The 20364-nt window shown below is 47.0% G+C and overlaps 1 protein-coding gene across 1 annotated transcript in view; it reads left to right on the top strand.

Moving 5' to 3' along the window:
* The window catches only part of LOC112231358 (gamma-aminobutyric acid receptor subunit alpha-3-like), a 142017-nt gene extending 122121 nt beyond the window's left edge, over positions 1 to 19896 (top strand). The window contains exons 9-10 of the mRNA XM_042311610.1: positions 5118 to 5323; positions 18805 to 19896. Of these exons, the coding sequence (XP_042167544.1) occupies positions 5118 to 5323; positions 18805 to 19146 (548 nt within the window). The 3' untranslated portion in view covers positions 19147 to 19896. The remainder of the gene's footprint in view (positions 1 to 5117; positions 5324 to 18804) is intronic.
* Positions 19897 to 20364: the final 468 nt, after the last annotated feature.

Raw genomic sequence — 20364 nt, 5'->3', positions numbered from 1 at the left:
CATCATCAGATGCATTCAGTAAATTGGCGTGCCAGGGGAGGGTAGAAAAAGTTCATCTTTCCGAAAGTTGTGGTTCACACAGTGAAGTGTAAAAAGCAGCTTGGTGCCCATGTTGGCTTTGCTGGGCCCTGGACAGTGATGAATTTGGGTTTTAAACTGTGCTTGGATCACAGGATTGACCTGTAATTAACTTGGCCACCATAAAACCACCTAATTAATTACAGATTAACGCAAGCAAACTTGGAAAGGAATTAAGTAGGAGAAAGTGAGGCCGTTCACCCCCGGGGACAGAGTGATAAAAGTTTTGCAGTGGCATCTCTCTCGGCGGGGTATTGAACGTGCTTTGCAGAAAGTTTAAGCCGGCCAAGTTTTAAGAGACTATTGCTTATTGATCTCTTGCTAACTTTGGCAAGGTGTCTGGCTTTGTCAACACTTTTTGGGGGGGCAGATGTATCAGATGCAATGCACAGCTGATCCTGTCAGCATAGCTATGGAGACTTAGAAAGGGTGAGATCCTGCTTCCTCTGTGATGGGTCAGAATGAAAGATGAGCTCTGACAATTTGAGTTGGTAGACTAGAAAGCAACGGCAGCCCATTCAGGCTTAGGGGAAATGATAGTAACAGACAAGTTGTGCTCAGTCCTCCAAAAGCAATGTCAAGGTAAATAATGAAAACAGTCAAACCTCAAGTTGGAGAAAGCATTTTCTAATCTAGGACTAAAACTTTAATTTAAACGACAGCTGAAGGCCAAGAAACTTCAAGAAAGGGACGTATTGTATGGTCTCCTGACACATATAGCATTATTGTAGGCTGGCAGTAAAACACTTTGCTTTCAAATTACTCAGAAGATCTGGTATAGATATTTAGTCTGATAGTGTTGTTACAGTTCAGACTAGCTGGCGCATGTGAGTCACTAACACCTAGAAATGTGTCTGTGTTCAAATCATAAGAGCTTGGACATTTGACCATTTCACCACAGGTGATTTGGTGCATGACACTAGCACTTCATACAGAGACTAACAGTTCTGGAAACATGACTTGGGGAAATCGGAGTAATTAGAAAAACATTGATCTCACTACCTAGTGCCTCTCATGTAAAGAAGTCAACCAGCATATGTTTATTTTAACCAGTTTACCCCACACTATTCCCCCTCCTCTCTCCTCGGTCATGGACAGCCACGGCTTCGCATCTCAGCCTGCCATGAGGAGAGTGTCATGGCAACCCAAAGTGCCTCCCCCAGCAGGGAGAGCAAACCTCTGTTTGGCGGTTAATTAGTGTTTCAGAACAGAGCAGGGCAGGGCATGCTGCGGAGCACAGTGGAGAAATGCACATGCTAGCCACCTTGATTTGTTTGGATTTGCTTTGCACATAAGGTGCACATAATTCACATTCTTACAGCCATGCAGAAATGATCTGGTATTTTTCTCTGGCACAATCCCCTTGGCCACATACATTTTCTCCATGATCTATGTCCCCTCTTCCTGTCATGAAGGAGGGGACCTCATCCCACCTCTATGACTATCTCCCTTGTAAAACAAAGGCCTTTCATTGCCAAGAAAAGTCACAGTAAGAAGCTGTTGTTCGTGAAAGGGTTGACAGAATGTATTTCTTCATGTGTTCTAATGGAGGTTCAGTTGAAACAAGGCCAAGGCCATTGGGAACCGTTCAGCAAACACTGCAGTATGTGACTTCTGCTGTGATGTTAAGCTTATGCACTGAAGAAGTGTTTGTTGGGTACACAGAATGAACAAACTCTCACTTGTAATGGAGGTGCACGAAGGCACAAGATTGTTTAAGAGACGGGTGTGGAATTGTCGAAAATGAGAATTGCCTCAGGGAAGAGGACTGATGAAGCGTCCAGGTAAACAGGTGTCCTTGTAGGAGAGATGTTTGTTCTGCAGCATAGTTAAGCTGCAGGCCTACAGGTCCTGGTTGGTCAGGAGCTGGAAGGTCGTTTCAGATTCAGACTACCCTCCCTGACTGGACAGTCACTTCAACTGCTATTCACAACCAGCCCCTGACTGGACAGTCACTTCAACTGCTATTCACAACCAGCCCCTGCCAACCTCCTGCTCTCTGAACCATCCACAGGTCTTTAAAACTGTCTAAATATTTTAGGAGAAACTGCTCACTTGTCTCGTACAAAGAGCATGAAAGTTGATATTTCATTAATCATTTGTTCCCTGGCGGGTTGCCAGGTTGGAGTATCTGGCTGGCTTGACCTGATATTTTGTGTGGATAATCCCTATATAATTTTCTCATTCACCAAGTGTAATTTGTGATTTATTGTTTGAGCAGACGTATTACACTGTGGACACAATACAATACAATCTCCATTGACATTCTGCCTAATTTGATATTGATATTTTTTAATTGCCTGATATTCTTTAATATGGGGAGATTGCAACTCCTCTGTTGTTAACATTTGCCAGTTGTCAATATTTTCAACAACTTCAGAACTGATAAAAGACTAACATTAAATTATGCTACAGCTTTGAAGATTACAAAATAAAGTATATGCAACCTGACGAACATAATAATGTATATATAGTTATACACTATATTACAAAGGTATGTGGACACCCATTCAAATTATTGGATTCGGCTATTTCAGCCACACCCGTTGCTGACAAGCATTGGCTGGAGTGGTGTAAAGCTCGCCGTCATTGGAGAAGTGGAAATGCGTCCTCTGGAGTGATGAATTACGCTTCACCATCTAGCAGTCCGACGGACGAATCTGGGTTTGGCGGATGCCAGGAGAACGCTACTTGCTCCAATGCATAGTGCCAACTGTAAAGTTTGGTGGACTGGGGCTGTTTTTTGTGGTTCGGGCTAGGCCCCTTAGTGCCAGTGAAGGGAACGCGAGAGCATACAATGACATTCTAGACGATACTGTGCTTCCAACTTTGTGGCAACAGTTTGGGGAAGGCCCTTAATTGTTTCAGCATGACAATGCCCCGGTGCACAAAGCGAGGTCCATACAGAAATTGTTTGTCAAGATCGGTGTGGAAGAACTTGACTGGGCTGCACAGAGCTCTGACTTTAACCCCATCGAACACTTTTGGGTTGAACTGGAACACCGACTGCGAGCCAGGCCTAATCGCCAAGCATCAGTGCCCGATCTCACTAATGCCCTTGTGGCTATAAAAGTCCCTGCAGCAATGTTCCAATGTCTAGTGGAAAGCCTTCCCAGAAGAGTGAAGGCTTTTATAGCAGCAAACGGGGACCAATTCCATGATTTTGGAATGAGATGTTTGACGAGTAGGTATCCACATACTTTTGGTCATATAGTGTATATTCTGCATAAATCAACAGTAAGACCACAAGCCCCACAGGTTCACATTGAGTTTACCTCTTCATCTGCACAAGCCCCACAGGTTCACATTGAGTTTACCTCTTCAGCTGCACAAGCCCCACAGGTTCACGTTGAGTACCTCTTCAGCTGCACAAGCCCCACATGTTCACATTGAGTTTACCTCTTCAGCTGCACAAGCCCCACAGGTTCACATTGAGTACCTCTTCAGCTGCACAAGCCCCACAGGTTCACATTGAGTACCTCTTCAGCTGTGCAGCAGTCCATTTTTGAAGCCTATATTTATTTTATTTTAACAGATGAGGCAGGTGGGAACAGGCGAAGTGGAATGATTGCTTATATCTGCTTTGATGGACACCCATTCTCTGCTCTCCTATCATTTCATTCTTTAAATTCGCTGAGACATAGAACACAATGGCCGGCGCATGGGCACAATGACTTAGAAAACATGCACATTTCACACAGCAATAGATTTATGCTCTCAAATCTCTTTCTGCGTTGTGATTCAAATCAACATTGGGCCTTACACCTAATAAGAGTATTGCACATCCACATTTGGAATGCCTATTTGCTATGTCTTCTAGCTACTGGTCTAGATGGCCAAATCTGTTTCTGTTTCAACATTTTGATTGCCTGTGTAATGACATCCATACTGGCAGTGGAATTTTCCTCAGAACGCTTAAGTGTCAAACAATGCCAGGAAAGTTCAATGAAACCTCGTGTGGATATGATGGCTGTGTCACACTGTCAAACATGATGGAAGTAGTCAATGCAGACTCCATCACAATGGATGTAGTCAATGGAGGAGGTATTTCCAATCACTTCATGCCTAGAGCACCCAGGTAGGCCTCTACCCCATCTACAGTCATGGACATTGTGTAGTAGTTGGCATCCCATTCAAGCTGCAGGTCACAGCGAGCGACCCTCACATTTCCATGAGGTGATCAGCCAGCAGGGTTTTCATATCAAGTGCAGCACCACTCTGTCAGGCTGCTGTGACTGTTCTAAAGCAGCCCCTTCTCTCTCCCATCCACCCATGGCTCCTCGTCCCCCTATGAAGTGGTTGTTGCACGTTTCTCCCGACAGATGGCAGGGGACTGCCTAGCCGCCTGTGCTGTATCAATACAGGGATTACAGTGTATCGTCAGACAAGCTCAGTGGAGCTCTTCTATGGGGCGCCTCCAATCTGCGGTTCTGTGAAACTCATGGAGTCAGTGTAGTAGAGGGCTGGCGCTGGCACCAGGGTTGGAGAGGTTAGATTGGAGCTGCGTCTTTATCACTAATTCTCCTAACTGAATCATTTGTTTATATCACAATTGGGTTTTTATGTCCTCACCTTGGCCATATGTCACAGCACACTGTGACAGCATGTACTGAATGTTCAAGGATGGCACTTTGTTCTGTACATGAAACACAGTTACAGATGTAGTTTGATCACCCTGTTGCAGGACAACTTTCCTACAATTTGGGGAAATGTAAAATGTGCAGTGTATTTGAGGTTTAAAAGGCTTCTTTTCCATAATTGCAGACATGATTTTCCCTTACAAAAAATGTATCAACCACTACAAAAATGTTTATTAATTATAATCCGCGTAATTCACATTTCCTGATGCTGTAGGATTGTTTTCCTGCTGTAGGAGACTGGCTCAAGTTAAGATCCTAGACCTGTATGTGTACTGTAGTTCAACCCAGTTGGGTCTGTGTGTAATGTACATATGTGTGTTTTTGTGTGTGTGTTTGTCAGTTCATACACTCTCTAATAGACCCTATCATTCCCTTTGCCTCTCTTCTTTTTGTCCCCAGGGGTCACCACAGTTCTAACCATGACAACCCTGAGTATCAGTGCCAGGAACTCCCTGCCTAAGGTGGCTTATGCCACAGCTATGGACTGGTTCATGGCGGTATGCTATGCCTTTGTCTTTTCTGCCCTGATAGAGTTTGCCACAGTCAACTACTTTACCAAGCGCAGTTGGGCGTGGGATGGCAAGAAAGAGGCCCAGGAGATGAGGGTGAGTACTGTAGCTACCGGGCCTGGCTCCATTACGTTGAAACACATAGAAACAGTACACCTACAATATATGGAGATAGTTTCAATACTTCAAACACATAGAAACGGTACACCTACAATATATGGAGGTAGTTTTCAGTACCTAAAATGTTTAAACAGTATAATGTGGATCCTCACAGATCCCCTAAAAGCCTTGTTCCTCCTTCTTTGTGTGCTTTGCTGGTGTTGTGGAGAAGTACAGTAGCTAATCACAGATTTCTCCATATTCATCTGCTAGATGGTGTGTCTGAAATGAGGCTGTCTCCTCCTCAGCTCTCTCTCTCCCTCTCTCTAGAGTCAAGTGGCTTTTTGCTTATTCTAGATTATTTGCTCTCTATCTATCCTCCCCTGATAACCTCCTGAAAAATGAGCGTTTTCAGAGCTAATGGCTCAGAGATGCGGCGAGGGAAGCCGAGCAGAGCTCTCATATTGTATTGTAGTGGGAATGAGGAATGATGGTGCCTGGGAAACACTGATAGAAAGTCCCATCCCGGCCTCCTGAAGAAGGCAGCCCTGGGTAATCTGTAAAGAGACGCTTTATTTATTCATTAACAGCCCAACAGAGGAGGATCTCTGGGCCTGAACACAACAGAGTGAGCAGCAGGGGGTGGGGAAGGACAAAACCCAGAGCAGGTATCCTGAGCACAGAAACAACGGTGTATGTCACACACATACAAATTAAAACAGTGTATCTCACACACAGAGACACACACAGCACATAAACACAGTGTACATCCCACACAGAGAGACAAGATAGAGGGAGACAGTGAGAGACAGTGATAATTAAGGCATGGGGTTATATGAAGAGCTCATTAAACATTGTGATTTTGACATTCAGGGGCTGTAAAAATGCTTGTAGGCCTTTTAATGCCAGAAAGGTTTAGGGAAGTTTGGATGCAATCAGGGGGTGTGTATCATGCGAGCAGATGTGATGATATTAAACATAAGTGGAGAACTCCTGGGAAGTTTTGAAAGTGGAATATCTGAGACTCGATTTAGAAGTCTTCTCTTGGGTCTTGTGCTTCTGTCAGCCCAAGTCAACATGTAGAAATACAGTGCCTTGCGAAAGTATTCGGCCCCCTTGAACTTTGCGACCTTTTGCCACATTTCAGGCTTCAAACATAAAGATAAAACATAAAGCAAAATCTACAATGGAATGGTTCAAAAATAAACATATCCAGGTGTTAGAATGGCCAAGTCAAAGTCCAGACCTGAATCCAATCGAGAATCTGTGGAAAGAACTGAAAACTGCTGTTCACAAATGCTCTCCATCCAACCTCACTGAGCTCGAGCTGTTTTGCAAGGAGGAATGGGAAAAAATGTCAGTCTCTCGATGTGCAAAACTGATAGAGACATACCCCAAGCGACTTACAGCTGTACTCGCAGCAAAAGGTGACGCTACAAAGTATTAACTTAAGGGGGCTGAATAATTTTGCACGCCCAATTTTTCAGTTTTTGATTTGTTAAAAAAGTTTGAAATATCCAATAAATGTCGTTCCACTTCATGATTGTGTCCCACTTGTTGTTGATTCTTCACAAAAAAATACAGTTTTATATCTTTATGTTTGAAGCCTGAAATGTGGCAAAAGGTCGCAAAGTTCAAGGGGGCCGAATACTTTCGCAAGGCACTGTATCTCAGGAGTATGACGGACTCGCAAACATCAGTCAAGCACTCCCATTATTCCTTAAGTTATTTGCAAGTTGACTTGTTTGCCGTCTGGATGATTGGCACCATGGCATATTGCTGACATGAAACCTTCCTGTAGTCACTCGGGACAGATGATTCTGCGAATTAAAATGCAGTAAGTGGAAACGTGTTTGTCTTTGAAGTTTTGTCTTGTTGGCAGCAGCAGCAGGATGTCTGTCCTGTGTTCTATGAGTTGTGTTGAGCAGGCAGTTTGTGGTGATGGATACATGAGGGTAGGGGTCACTCGGAGAGCGATAGCATGTCCATCACCATCCCTCAGCTTCAGGAGAGCTGAGGGATTAAAGGCTGCACACTTTATCCTCATTTAAAGGCTTCACAGAGGACGGCGTGGGTATGAAGTCAGAGTGCAATCAAACGGTCGTTCCCCAGAGATTGTGGAAGGACGCTTGGCTGAGTGTCCTGTTGGGGATGGCATTCCTGGTCATCAGATGCTATGGCCGCAGCCTCCTCTCCTGAGAAGGTCAGATGGTGACCTCATTGAGAGGCTGTCTCAGTTGATGCTGGGAGTGGACAGCCAGAGGAGGGTCGATGTTAGGTCATTTAGCTCAGTGGCTGTGGAGATCCTCTGACTCTCACTGGTGCCCTTTTTTGTCAGACGTGTCCTGTTAGACATGCCAGCTCTGTTATCCTGGGCAGCAGCAGTAGCAGCAACTCTCATACAACCTAATGAGGTTTCTCTCTCCTCTCCTCTCCACTAGAGACCCAGGGCGTTACTCAGGGATTCAGGCACAGACGTGTTGGTCGGTCAGCTTTCTGTGATTATTGACTAATAACAAATGACTGAATTAGAAACATACACTGAGTATACCAAACAATAGGAACACCTTCCTAATAGTGAGTTGCATTCATCAGGGCGTGGACACTACAAGGTGTCGAAAGCATTCCACAGGGATGCTGGCCCATGTTGACTACAATGTGTTCAAGTTGGCTGGATGTCCTTTGGGTGGTGGACCATTCTTGATACACACGGGAAGCTATTGAGTGTGAAAAACACAGAAGCATTGCAGTTCTTGACTCAAACCGGTGCGCCTGGCACCTACAGTACTACCATACCCCGATCAAAGGCACTTCAATCTTGTGTCTTGACCATTCACCCTCTAAATGGCACACATACACAATCCATGTCTCAATTGTCTCAAGGCTTAAAAATCCTTCTTTAACCTGTCTCCTCCCCTTCATCTACACTGATTGAAGTGGATTTGACAAGTGACATCAATACGGGATCATAGATTTCACCTGGATTCACCTGGTCAGTTTATGTCATGGAAAGAGCAGGTGTTCTTAATGTTTTGTACATATAGGGTTGGATGTACATTATATTTTACATTTGAAGTCACAGCACAGTAGTTGTAAACATAACTATTTTGACACCTACTGCAGGAAACGTGTTACATTTCCCCCTGCATAGATTATAATATGTTATGTTTTGTTGGAGAAAGTAAGAGAGGGAGGAGAAGGAGTGAGAGGGGGGAGAAGGTGTGAGAGGGGGGAGAAGGTGTGAGAGGAAGGAGAAGGTGTGAGAGGAGGGAGAAGGTGTGAGAAGGTGTGAGAGGAGGGGGAAGGTGTGAGAGAGGGGGAGAAGGTGTGAGAGGAGGAGAAGGTGTGAGAGGAGGGAGAAGGTGTGAGATGAGGGAGAAGGTGTGAGATGAGGGAGAAGGTGTGAGAAAATGGAGGGAGAAGATGTGAGAAAATGGAGGGAGAAGATGTGAGAAGGGGGAGAAGGTGTGAGACTGGAGAGAAGGTGTGAGAGGGGGAGAATGTGTGAGACTGGGGAGAAGGTGTGAGAGGGGGAGAAGGTGTGAGACTGGGGAGAAGGTGTGAGAGGGGGAGAAGGTGTGAGAGGGGGGATAAGTTGTGAGAGGAGGGAGAAGGTGAGGAAGAGAAGGAAAGAGAGAACGGGAAAAGGAGGAAGGGAGTATAGGACAATTAGTGCAAAGAGAGGCAGCATTTACCTTGATTAGGGATTTTAGAGCATGTTTAATTCATGCTGGCTGACAGACAGTCTGTAACACTCTGCAGTAGTAACGAGGCTGGGCTGCAGTCAGGTCTACGTAGAGCCCAGCCACCTCTACAGCTGGCAGCGTTCCCAGCAAGCCAGGACACCTGCACGGAAACACACACAAACACACACATACACACTCACAAACACACACTTTTCCCCTAACCATGTCTGTGCACAATCCTAGTGTAGCTCCAAAAATATCAGTGCGCGCACACACACACATACACACACACACAAACACACACACACACACACACTCATAGCCCCAAGATATGCTGACACACGGATGGACAGACACATGCGCGCACACAGCACAGGATATATACCGTTACTCTTAGCCAAAAGACATCCCAACATAGAAACACAAAACTAGAGAGAGGCTGTGTAACGGTTTTCTAGTGGTGATGAAAGAGAGTCGGACCAAACTGCAGCGTGTCGATTTTCTAGTGGTGATCCATGTTTAATATAACAAAAAACACGAACTTACAAAAAACAATAAACGAAACCGAAACAGCCTATCTGGTGCAAACTAACAACGAGTACACATAGGACACTAAGGACAATCACCCACGACAAACTCAAAGAATATGGCTGCCTAAATATGGTTCCCAATCAGAGACAACGATAAGCATCTGCCTCTGATTGAGAACCACTCCAGACAGCCATAGACTTTGCTAGACAACCCACTAAGCTACAATCCCAATACCACCACCAAAACCCCAAGACAAACACACCACAATTACAAAAACCCCATGCCACACCCTGGCCTGACCAAATACATAAAGATGAACACAAAATACTTTGACCAGGGCGTGACAGAACCCCCCCCCTAAGGTGCGGACTCCCGAACGCACCTCAAAACAATAGGGAGGGTCCGGGTGGGCGTCTGTCCATGGTGGCGGCTCCGGCGCGGGACGTGGACCCCACTCCTTTAATGTCTTAGTCCCCTCTCCCTTCGTCCCTGGATAGTCCACCCTCGCCGCCGACCATGGCCTAGTAGTCCCCACCCAGAACCCCACTGGACTGAGGAGCAGATCGGGACTGAAGGACAGCTCGGGACCGAGGCAGCTCGGGACTGAGGGGAAGCTCGGGAGTGAGAGAAAGCTCAGGAGTGAGAGAAAGCTCAGGAGTGAGAGGAAGCTCAGGAGTGAGAGGAAGCTCAGGAGTGAGAGGAAGCTCAGGAGTGAGAGGAAGCTCAGGAGTGAGAGGAAGCTCAGGAGTGAGAGGAAGCTCAGGAGTGAGAGGAAGCTCAGGCCGGTAATAGATCTACCAGCTCCTGGCTGGCTGGTGGTCTCAGCAGATCCTGGCTGACTGGCAGATCCTGGCTGACTGGCAGATCCTGGCTGACTGGCAGATCTGGAAGAGTCTGGTTGACTGGCAGATCTGGAAGAGTCTGGTTGACTGGCAGATCTGGAAGAGTCTGGTTGACTGGCAGATCTGGAAGGGTCTGGCTGACTGGCAGATCTGGAAGAGTCTGGCTGACTGGCAGATCTGGAAGAGTCTGGCTGACTGGCAGATCTGGAAGAGTCTGGTTGACTGGCAGATCTGGAAGAGTCTGGCTGACTGGCAGATCTGGCGGCGCTGGGCAGACTGGCGGCGCTGGGCAGACTGGCGGCGCTGGGCAGACTGGCGGCGCTGGGCAGACTGGCGGCGCTGGGCAGACTGACGACGCTGGGCAGACTGGCGGCGCTGGGCAGACTGGCGACGCTGGGCAGACTGGCGACGCTGGGCAGACTGGCGACGCTGGGCAGACTGGCGACGCTGGACAGACTGGCGGCGCTGGGCAGACTGGGGGCACTGGCGGCGCTGGGCAGACTGGCGGCACTAGCTGCCCCATATAGGCTGACAGCTCTGGCGGCTTCTTACAGACTGACCGCTCTGGCGGCTCCGTGCTGACTGGCAGCTCCTTGCAGACTGGCAGCTCCTTACAGACTGACAGCTCCGTGCAGACTGACAGCTCCGTGCAGACTGACAGCTCCGTGCAGACTGGCAGCTCCGTGCAGACTGGCAGCTCCATGCAGACTGGCAGCTCCATGCAGACTGGCTGCTCCATGCAGACTGGCTGCTCTATGCAGACTGACATCTCTGGCTGCTTCATGCAGACTGACAGCTCTGGCTGCTCCATGTAGACTGGCTGCTTCATGCAGACTGGCAGCTCGGGCTGCTTCATGTAGACTGACAGCTCTGGCTGCTCCATGCGGACTGACAGCTCTGGCTGCTCCATGTAGACTGACTGCTTCATGCAGACTGGCAGCTCGGGCTGCTTCATGTAGACTGACAGCTCTGGCTGCTCCATGCGGACTGACAGCTCTGGCTGCTCCATGCGGACTGACAGCTCTGGCTGCTCCATGCGGACTGACAGCTCTGGCTGCTCCATGCGGACTGACAGCTCTGGCTGCTCCATGCGGACTGACAGCTCTGGCTGCTCCATGCAGACTGACAGCTCTGGCTGCTCCATGTAGACTGGCTGCTTCATGCAGACTGGCAGCGCGGGCTGCTTCATGTAGACTGACAGCTCTGGCTGCTTCATGCAGACTGGCAGCTCTGGCTGCGCTGAACAGGCGGGTGCTCCAGACTCCGGCAGCGCTGGAGATGAGGAAAGCTCCGACAGCGCTAGATAGGCGGGAGACTGGCAGCGCAGGAGAGGAGAAAGGCTCCGACAGCGCTGGAGAGGCGAGGCGCACTGTAGGCCTGATGCGTGGTGCTGGTACTGGTGGTACTGGACCGAGGACACGCACAGGAAGCCTGGTGCGGGGAGCTGCTACCGGAGGGCTGGGGTGTGGAGGTGGTACTGGATAGACCGGACCGTGCAGGCGCACTGGAGCTCTTGAGCACCGAGCCTGCCCAACCTTACCTGGTTGAATGCTCCCGGTTGCCCTGCCAGTGCGGCGAGGTGGAATAGCCTGCACTGGGCTATGCAGGCGAACCGGAGACACCGAGCGCAAGGCTGGTGCCATGTAAGCCGGCCCAAGGAGACGCACTGGGGACCAGATGCGTAGAGCCGGCTTCATGGCATTTGGCTCGGACGCTCAATCTAGCCCGGCCGATACGCGGAGCTGGAATATACCGAACGGGCTGTGCACCCGCACTGGAGACACCGTGCGCTCCACAGCATAACACGGTGCCTGCCCGGTCTCTCCAGCCCCCGGTAAGCACAGGGAGTTTGCGCAGGTCTCCTACCTGGCATAGCCATACTCCCTGTAAGCCCCCCCCAAGAAATTTTTGGGGGTTGACTCTCGGGCTTCCATCCGCTCTGCCGTGCTAGCTCCTCATAATGCCGCCTCTCTGCTTTTGCTGCCTCCAGCTCGGCTTTGGGGCGACAATAATCTCCAGGCTCATTCCAGGGTCCTTTACCGTCCAATTCCTCCTCCCATGTCCATAACTCCAGGTGGTGCAACCTCTCCCACTGTAGCTGCTGCTGCTCCTGCTGCTGCTGCCTCTGTTGCCTCTTCTCCTGTTGCTCCTTTGGGCGGCTACACTCCCTGGTTTAGCCCAGGGTCCTCTCCCGTCGAAGATCTCCTCCCATGACCAGAAATCCTTGGTGAGCATCTCCTTTTTCGGCTGCTCCTGCCTGTTGACACGCCGCTTGGTCCGTTGGTGGTGGGTGATTCTGTAACGGTTTTCTAGTGGTGATGAAAGAGAGTCGGACCAAACTGCAGCGTGTCGATTGCGATCCATGTTTAATATAACAAAAAACACGAACTTACAAAAAACAATAAACGAAACCGAAACAGCCTATCTGGTGCAAACTAACAACGAGTACACATAGGACACTAAGGACAATCACCCACGACAAACTCAAAGAATATGGCTGCCTAAATGCTGGTTCCCAATCAGAGACAACGATAAGCATCTGCCTCTGATTGAGAACCACTCCAGACAGCCATAGACTTTGCTAGACAACCCACTAAGCTACAATCCCAATACCACCACCAAAACCCCAAGACAAACACACCACAATTACAAAAACCCCATGCCACACCCTGGCCTGACCAAATACATAAAGATGAACACAAAATACTTTGACCAGGGCGTGACAGGCTGTAAGATGCTCTGTGATCCCTGTGTAAACTCACACCAAGACACTCAGCCGTGTGCTTAAAAACACACTCCGATACACAGGCAATATCTCCCAACACTCCCCATTCAGGGCCAAGGAGTGCACACACACACGCACACAAAAGAGATGATCGTGGACTACAGGAAACAAAGGAGCTGAGCACGCCACAACGAAGGGCTGTAGTGGAGAGGGTCGATAGCTTAAAGTTCCTCAGTGTCCACATCACTAAGGAATAATCATGGACCACACTCCCCAACACAGTTGTGAAAAGGGCACGACAATGCCTGTTCCCCCTCAGGAGGCCTCAAAAAGCATCTTGACTGGCTGCTTCACCACTTGGTATGGCATCTGCTTGGTATCCGACAGCAAGGCGTTACAGAGGGTAGTGTCTACGGCCCAGTACACCACTATGGCCGAGCTCCCTGCCACCTAGGACCTCTATACCAGGCAGTGTCATTGGAAGACCCTAAAAATTGTCAGACTCAAGCCATCCAATTCATAGACTGTTCTCTCGGCTACCGCACGGCAAGTTGTACCGATGCAGCAAGTCTGGAACCAACAGGACCCTGAACAGCTTCTACCCCCAAGCCATACGACTACATAGTTAACCAAATAGCTACCTGGACTATTTGCATTGACCCTCCCTTTGCACCAACTCTTTTGGGCTGGGCCGGGGCTACATACACTGCTGCTACTGCTTATTATCTATCCTGTTGCCAAGTCACTTTACCCCTACCTATATGTACATATTTACCTCAATTACCTCATACCCCTGCACATCGACTCTATACTGGTACCCCGTGTATATAGCCAAGTTATCATTTACTCGTGTTATAATTGTGTATTTATTCCTTGTATTATAATTTTTCTATTTTTCTCTCTGCATTTTTTGGGAAGGGCTGTAAGTAAGAATTTCACTGTTAGTCTACACCTGTTGTTTACGAAGCATGAGACAAATACAATTTGATTTGATTTGACACTCACACACACTAAGCAGTCTTCATGCCCCAAGATTACTGAACGCATTCATATAATCACACAAAGTTGGTCTGCCCTCAAGAAATGTTTGTGTGCTGTTGTGTATAGTGTCATGCTTTGTTTTGAATAACATTACTTTCCAAACAAAGCCCTGTGCTATGGTTACCTCTGCATGTATCTCAGACTACATAACTTAGAATGATATTTTGGAGCCCCTCTACACTAGCTGATTGGCAGGTACAGTATGTACTAGCAGGGTGTATGTCAGGTTGGTAGGCTGAGAGCAGACCTGATTCTGGGGATAAATTAGCTTAGGGAGCTGTGGTAAGGGTCATGAGACGCTTGTTAATAGTTATCCCTCACTTATGCTGATCTAAGCTGTGGCTATGATATAAGGAGCCCGGGGTGTTGTTGGATCAGGAGGAATCGATACCCTGTGAAAGCCTCAGGGCGTCCAGGGGGCAGCATCCGACACTGCTGAGAGCCTCTCCACTGATATTGCCATGAGATAGGGCAGAGCCCCGGTCAAGCCCATCAGATAGAGCCCCGGCCCAGCCCATCAGATAGAGCCCCGGCCCAGCCCAGCCGAGCCATCATCACAGATAGACAGACAGCATACTCCTTCTCTGTTTAACACCACTACTGCTACTTTATTCTGAAGCCCCTCTGGGTGGAAGGCTTCCCTGGTAGATTGTTGTTTTGGAATGGATGGTTAAATTGCTGCTGGTGTCCTTTGTGCATTATGTAGCCTACTATCCATCCATTCAACTCGTACATCTGAGGTGAAATGCAATCCATTACCCGCTGTGTTAGCCCTCCTGACTGGCCTGCTTATCCAATTGGATCGGCCCGTTCTCCTTGATACTGTGGTTTAAGATAAAAATCAATCATAGTGCCCTGGTTGTTCTATCCCAATTGCCCTTCTTATACGTTGAGCCACACCTTTATGTGCCAGCCAGGTTGGTGCTGATCATTTGTTGATGCAAGCCTGGCAATACTAATGTAATACAGCAATTGGATTAATCAGCTGTAGGTGCATTTTTGACAATTGAAAACGTATCAGCTGAGGATTCCTTTAGGCATGATTTTGAGACCTAAAACTGTCTCCAACCCATCTGTTGAATATCCCTTTCGCTTCATTCAGTCCCCCTCTCTTAATCTAATCTAATAATCTGGCCTATATTCAGTACAGTCCCAGTACTATATTCAGTACAGTCCCAGTCCTATATTCAGGACAGTCCCAGTCCTATATTCATTACAGTCCCAGTCCTATATTCAGTACAGCCTCAGTCCTGTATTCAGTACAGTCCCAGTCCTATATTCAGTACAGTCCAAGTCCTGTATTCAGTACAGTCCCAGTCCTATATTCAGTACAGTCCCAGTCCTATATTCAGTACAGTCCCAGTCCTATATTCAGTACAGTCCCAGTCCTGTATTCAGTACAGCCCAGTCCTATATTCAGTACAGTCCAAGTCCTGTATTCAGTGCTGCCCCAGTCCTGTATTCAGTACAGTCCCAGTCCTATATTCAGTACAGTCCCAGTCCTGTATTCAGTACAGCCCAGTCATATATTCAGTACAGTCCCAGTCCTGTATTCAGTACAGTCCCAGTCCTATATTCAGTAAAGCCCCAGTCCTATATTCAGTACAGTCCCAGTCCTATATTCAGTACCACTAGTCCTATATTCAGTACAGTCCCAGTCCTATATTCAGTACCACTAGTCCTATATTCAGTACAGTCCCAGTCCTATATTCAGTACAGTCCCAGTCCTATATTCAGTACAGCCCCAGTCCTATATTCAGTACAGCCCAGTCCTATATTCAGTACAGTCCCAGTCCTGTATTCAGTACAGTCCCAGTCCTATATTCAGTAAAGCCCCAGTCCTATATTCAGTACAGTACCAGTCCTATATTCAGTATCACTAGTCCTATATTCAGTACAGTCCCAGTCCTATATTCAGTACCACTAGTCCTATATTCAGTACAGTCCCAGTCCTGTATTCAGTACAGTCCCAGTCCGATATTCAGTACAGTCCCAGTCCTGTATTCAGTACAGTCCCAGTCCTATATTCAGTACAGTCCCAGTCCTATATTCAGTACTGCCCCAGTCCTGTATTCAGTACAGTCCCAGTCCTATATTCAGTACAGTCCCAGACCTGTATTCAGTACTGCCCCAGTCCTACATTCAGTACAGTCCCAGTCCTATATTCAGTACAGTCCCAGTCCTGTATTCAGTACAGCCCAGTCCTATATTCAGTACAGTCCCAGTCCTATATTCAGTACCACTAGTCCTATATTCAGTACAGTCCCAGTCCTGTATTCAGTACAGCCCAGTACTATATTCAGTACAATCCCAGTCCTATATTCAGGACAGTCCCAGTCCTATATTCAATCCAGTCCAAGTCCTGTATTCAGTACAGTACAAGTCCTGTATTCAGTTCAGTCCCAGTCCTATATTCAGTACAGTCCCAGTCCTATATTCAGTACAATCCCAGTCCTATATTCAGTACAGTCCCAGTCCTGTATTCAGTGCTGCCCAGTCCTATATTCAATACAGTCCCAGTCCTGTATTCAGTACAGCCCAGTCCTATATTCAGTACAGTCCCAGTCCTATATTCAGTACAGTCCCAGTCCTGTATTCAGTACAGTCCCAGTCCTATATTCAGTAAAGCCCCAGTCCTATATTCAGTACAGTACCAGTCCTATATTCAGTATCACTAGTCCTATATTCAGTACAGTCCCAGTCCTATATTCAGTACAGCCCAGTCCTATATTCAGTACTACTAGTCCTATATTCAGTACAGTCCCAGTCCTGTATGCAGTACAGTCCCAGTCCTATATTCAGTACAGTCCCAGTCCTATATTCAGTACCACTAGTCCTATATTCAGTACAGTCCCAGTCCTGTATTCAGTACAGCCCAGTCCTATATTCAGTACAGTCCCAGTCCTATATTCAGTACCACTAGTCCTATATTCAGTACAGTCCCAGTCCTGTATTCAGTACAGTCCCAGTCCGATATTCAGTACAGTCCCAGTCCTGTATTCAGTACTGCCCCAGTCCTATATTCAGTACAGTCCCAGTCCTATATTCAGTACAGTCCCAGTCCTGTATTCAGTACAGTCCCAGTCCTATATTCAGTACAGTCCCAGTCCTATATTCAGTACCACTAGTCCTATATTCAGTACAGTCCCAGTCCTGTATTCAGTACAGCCCAGTCCTATATTCAGTACCACTAGTCCTATATTCAGTACAGTCCCAGTCCTATATTCAGTACCACTAGTCCTATATTCAGTACAGTCCCAGTCCTGTATTCAGTACAGCCCAGTACTATATTCAGTACAATCCCAGTCCTATATTCAGGACAGTCCCAGTCCTATATTCATTACAGTCCCAGTCCTATATTCAATCCAGTCCAAGTCCTGTATTCAGTACAGTACAAGTCCTGTATTCAGTTCAGTCCCAGTCCTATATTCAGTACAGTCCCAGTCCTATATTCAGTACAATCCCAGTCCTATATTCAGTACAGTCCCAGTCCTGTATTCAGTGCTGCCCAGTCCTATATTCAGTACCACTAGTCCTATATTCAGTACAGTCCCAGTCCTATATTCAGTACCACTAGTCCTATAGTCAGTACAGTCCCAGTCCTATATTCAGTACAGCCCCAGTCCTAGATTCAGTACCAGTCCTATATTCAGTCCAGTCCCAGTCCTATATTCAGTATAGTCCCAGTACTATATTCAGTACAGCCTCAGTCCTGTATTATGTACAGTCCCAGTCCTATATTCTGTACAGCCCCAGTCCTAGATTCAGTACCAGTGCTCTATTCAGTACAGTCCCAGTCCTATATTCAATGCTGTCCCAGTCCTATATTCAATGCTGTCCCAGTCCTGTAGTCAGTACAGTCCCAGTCCTATATTCAGTACAGCCCAGTCCTATATTCAGTACAGTCCCAGTCCTGTATTCAGTACAGTCCCAGTCCTATATTCAGTACCACTAGTCCTATATTCAGTACAGCCCAGTCCTATATTCAGTACAGTCCCAGTCCTGTATTCAGTACAGTCCCAGTCCTATATTCAGTACCACTAGTCCTATATTCAGTACAGACCAGTCGTCAGATTGCAGGTTGTCAGACCTGTTTACAGGTGCTCTGCTACTCATCCTGCTCTGCTCTCATCCTACCATTAACTCTCCAGTGCCACCAGCCCTACCCACTCCTCTGCTCTGCTCCATTTCTCTCGGTGGTACGGAAAATAACAAGCTTCTCGGAAATTAAACCATGATATTGCCCATGGACTTAATTTTAGCTCATAAACTTTTGACCCGTGTGCTCTGTAACAAGTCTCTTGCATGCCAGGCCCTGGGGTGGCCCTATTCTCACTGTGAACTATGATGTATGCATATTTTGTTGAGGAGGCTCATGTGATTTGCCACTTATTGGAGCGTAAATGCGTAATGTTCTATGACCCTGGCCTTTTGTCCAGGCTGGGAGGGCTACAGCCCCAATCCATACACTGAGTTCTTTCAGCTTGGTTCTATACCCAATGGTGCAGAATAGGGATGTCATACTGTTCCCATCATGCATCTTGAGCATCATTGCACCCCAAGTCACAACAGTCCCTGTTTTGTCATTTTGAGAAGAAGGCCTTTGTTAAGTTGATCCAGCCCTGATTTTCTTTGTTTCTCTTCTCTTTACAGAGAAGAGAATCTGCCTCTCTTTCCAAAAAGGCCAATAACACATTCAACATTGTTGGAACTACATACACCCTCAACGAGGCAAAGGACCCAGGTTTAACCACCGTCTCCAGGAGTGCCACTACAGCTACACACCACCAACACCACCACCACCACCACCACAGCCACAAGGTTCCTAAAATGGACGACAATTACGTGGAAGCAATAAAGTCCTACAACCGTGTCAGCAGAGTGGACAAGATCTCACGCATCATCTTCCCTGTGCTGTTCTTCATCTTCAACCTGGTCTATTGGGCCACGTACATCAACAGCAAGCCGCCTCCCAAGTCCACCACCCACAATTAAACTCACCACGACTGAATATTAGGCTGAGATTGCAAGAGGCCGAGAGATCCACGACATGTTATTGTATCGTTGTTTTGGACTTCATTTTGATATTTGCAAGTCTCAATAGGTCGCAGACAAACATTCTCGTAGATTTGTATGTACATAGTTGAACTATAAATGTTAATTTGTTGTTACCTGATTATTAGTTTGTTTGATAGAATAGCCGGATGGTGTTTTCTTTTCTCTTGACATGATAAAGGGGAGCATGTGTTTGAATCCTTCATGGTAGCTCATTACAGAGGATCGGGTCCTGGTAAATCACTGTGTGTAAACACACTCTCACACACACACACACACACACACACACACACACACACACACACACACACACACATTCACTCTGAATTGCGTCAGGATGCAGCAAGGAGAGCCATTGGCTGCTTGTCGCTATAGCGAGCTCTTATAGCCAGGGGCAGCATGTAGAGTTCCATAGGGACATCATTAATAATCCTCAGTGTCTGCCCTTCTGCTAGCGCTGAATCTCAACAGACCCAACGCAATATCATCTGGAATTGCTTTTGTGTCCTATCGGGCCTGCCTGTGTATTTTCCAGTCCAGAGACTCCTATTGTTTTAACAGGCTGAGTATGTTTAAAGAGAAAGAAGCAGTGTGCCTTTTTGAATACCCACATCATCAAAATAAAGCTTTTCTCACACACAAACACATACATACAGTACATACACACACAAACACATACATACAGTACATACACACACACACACATACATACAGTACATACACACACACAAACACATACATACAGTACATACACACACACAAACACATACATACAGTACATACACACACAAACACATACATACAGTACATACACACACACACACATACATACAGTACATACACACACACAAACACATACATACAGTACATACACACACACAAACACATACATACAGTACATACACACACACAAACACATACATACAGTACATACACACACACACACACACACACATACATACAGTACATACACACACACAAACACATACATACAGTACATACACACACACAAACACATACATACAGTACATACACACACAAACACATACATACAGTACATACACACACACAAACACATACATACAGTACATACACACACACAAACACATACATACAGTACATACACACACACAAACACATACATACAGTACATACACA

The sequence above is a fragment of the Oncorhynchus tshawytscha genome, linkage group LG33 (genome assembly GCF_018296145.1).
Source record: "Oncorhynchus tshawytscha isolate Ot180627B linkage group LG33, Otsh_v2.0, whole genome shotgun sequence".
Taxonomy (NCBI): domain Eukaryota; kingdom Metazoa; phylum Chordata; class Actinopteri; order Salmoniformes; family Salmonidae; genus Oncorhynchus; species Oncorhynchus tshawytscha.
Note: the sequence above shows the minus strand (reverse complement) of the source record. Positions and strands in the feature narration are given on the sequence as shown.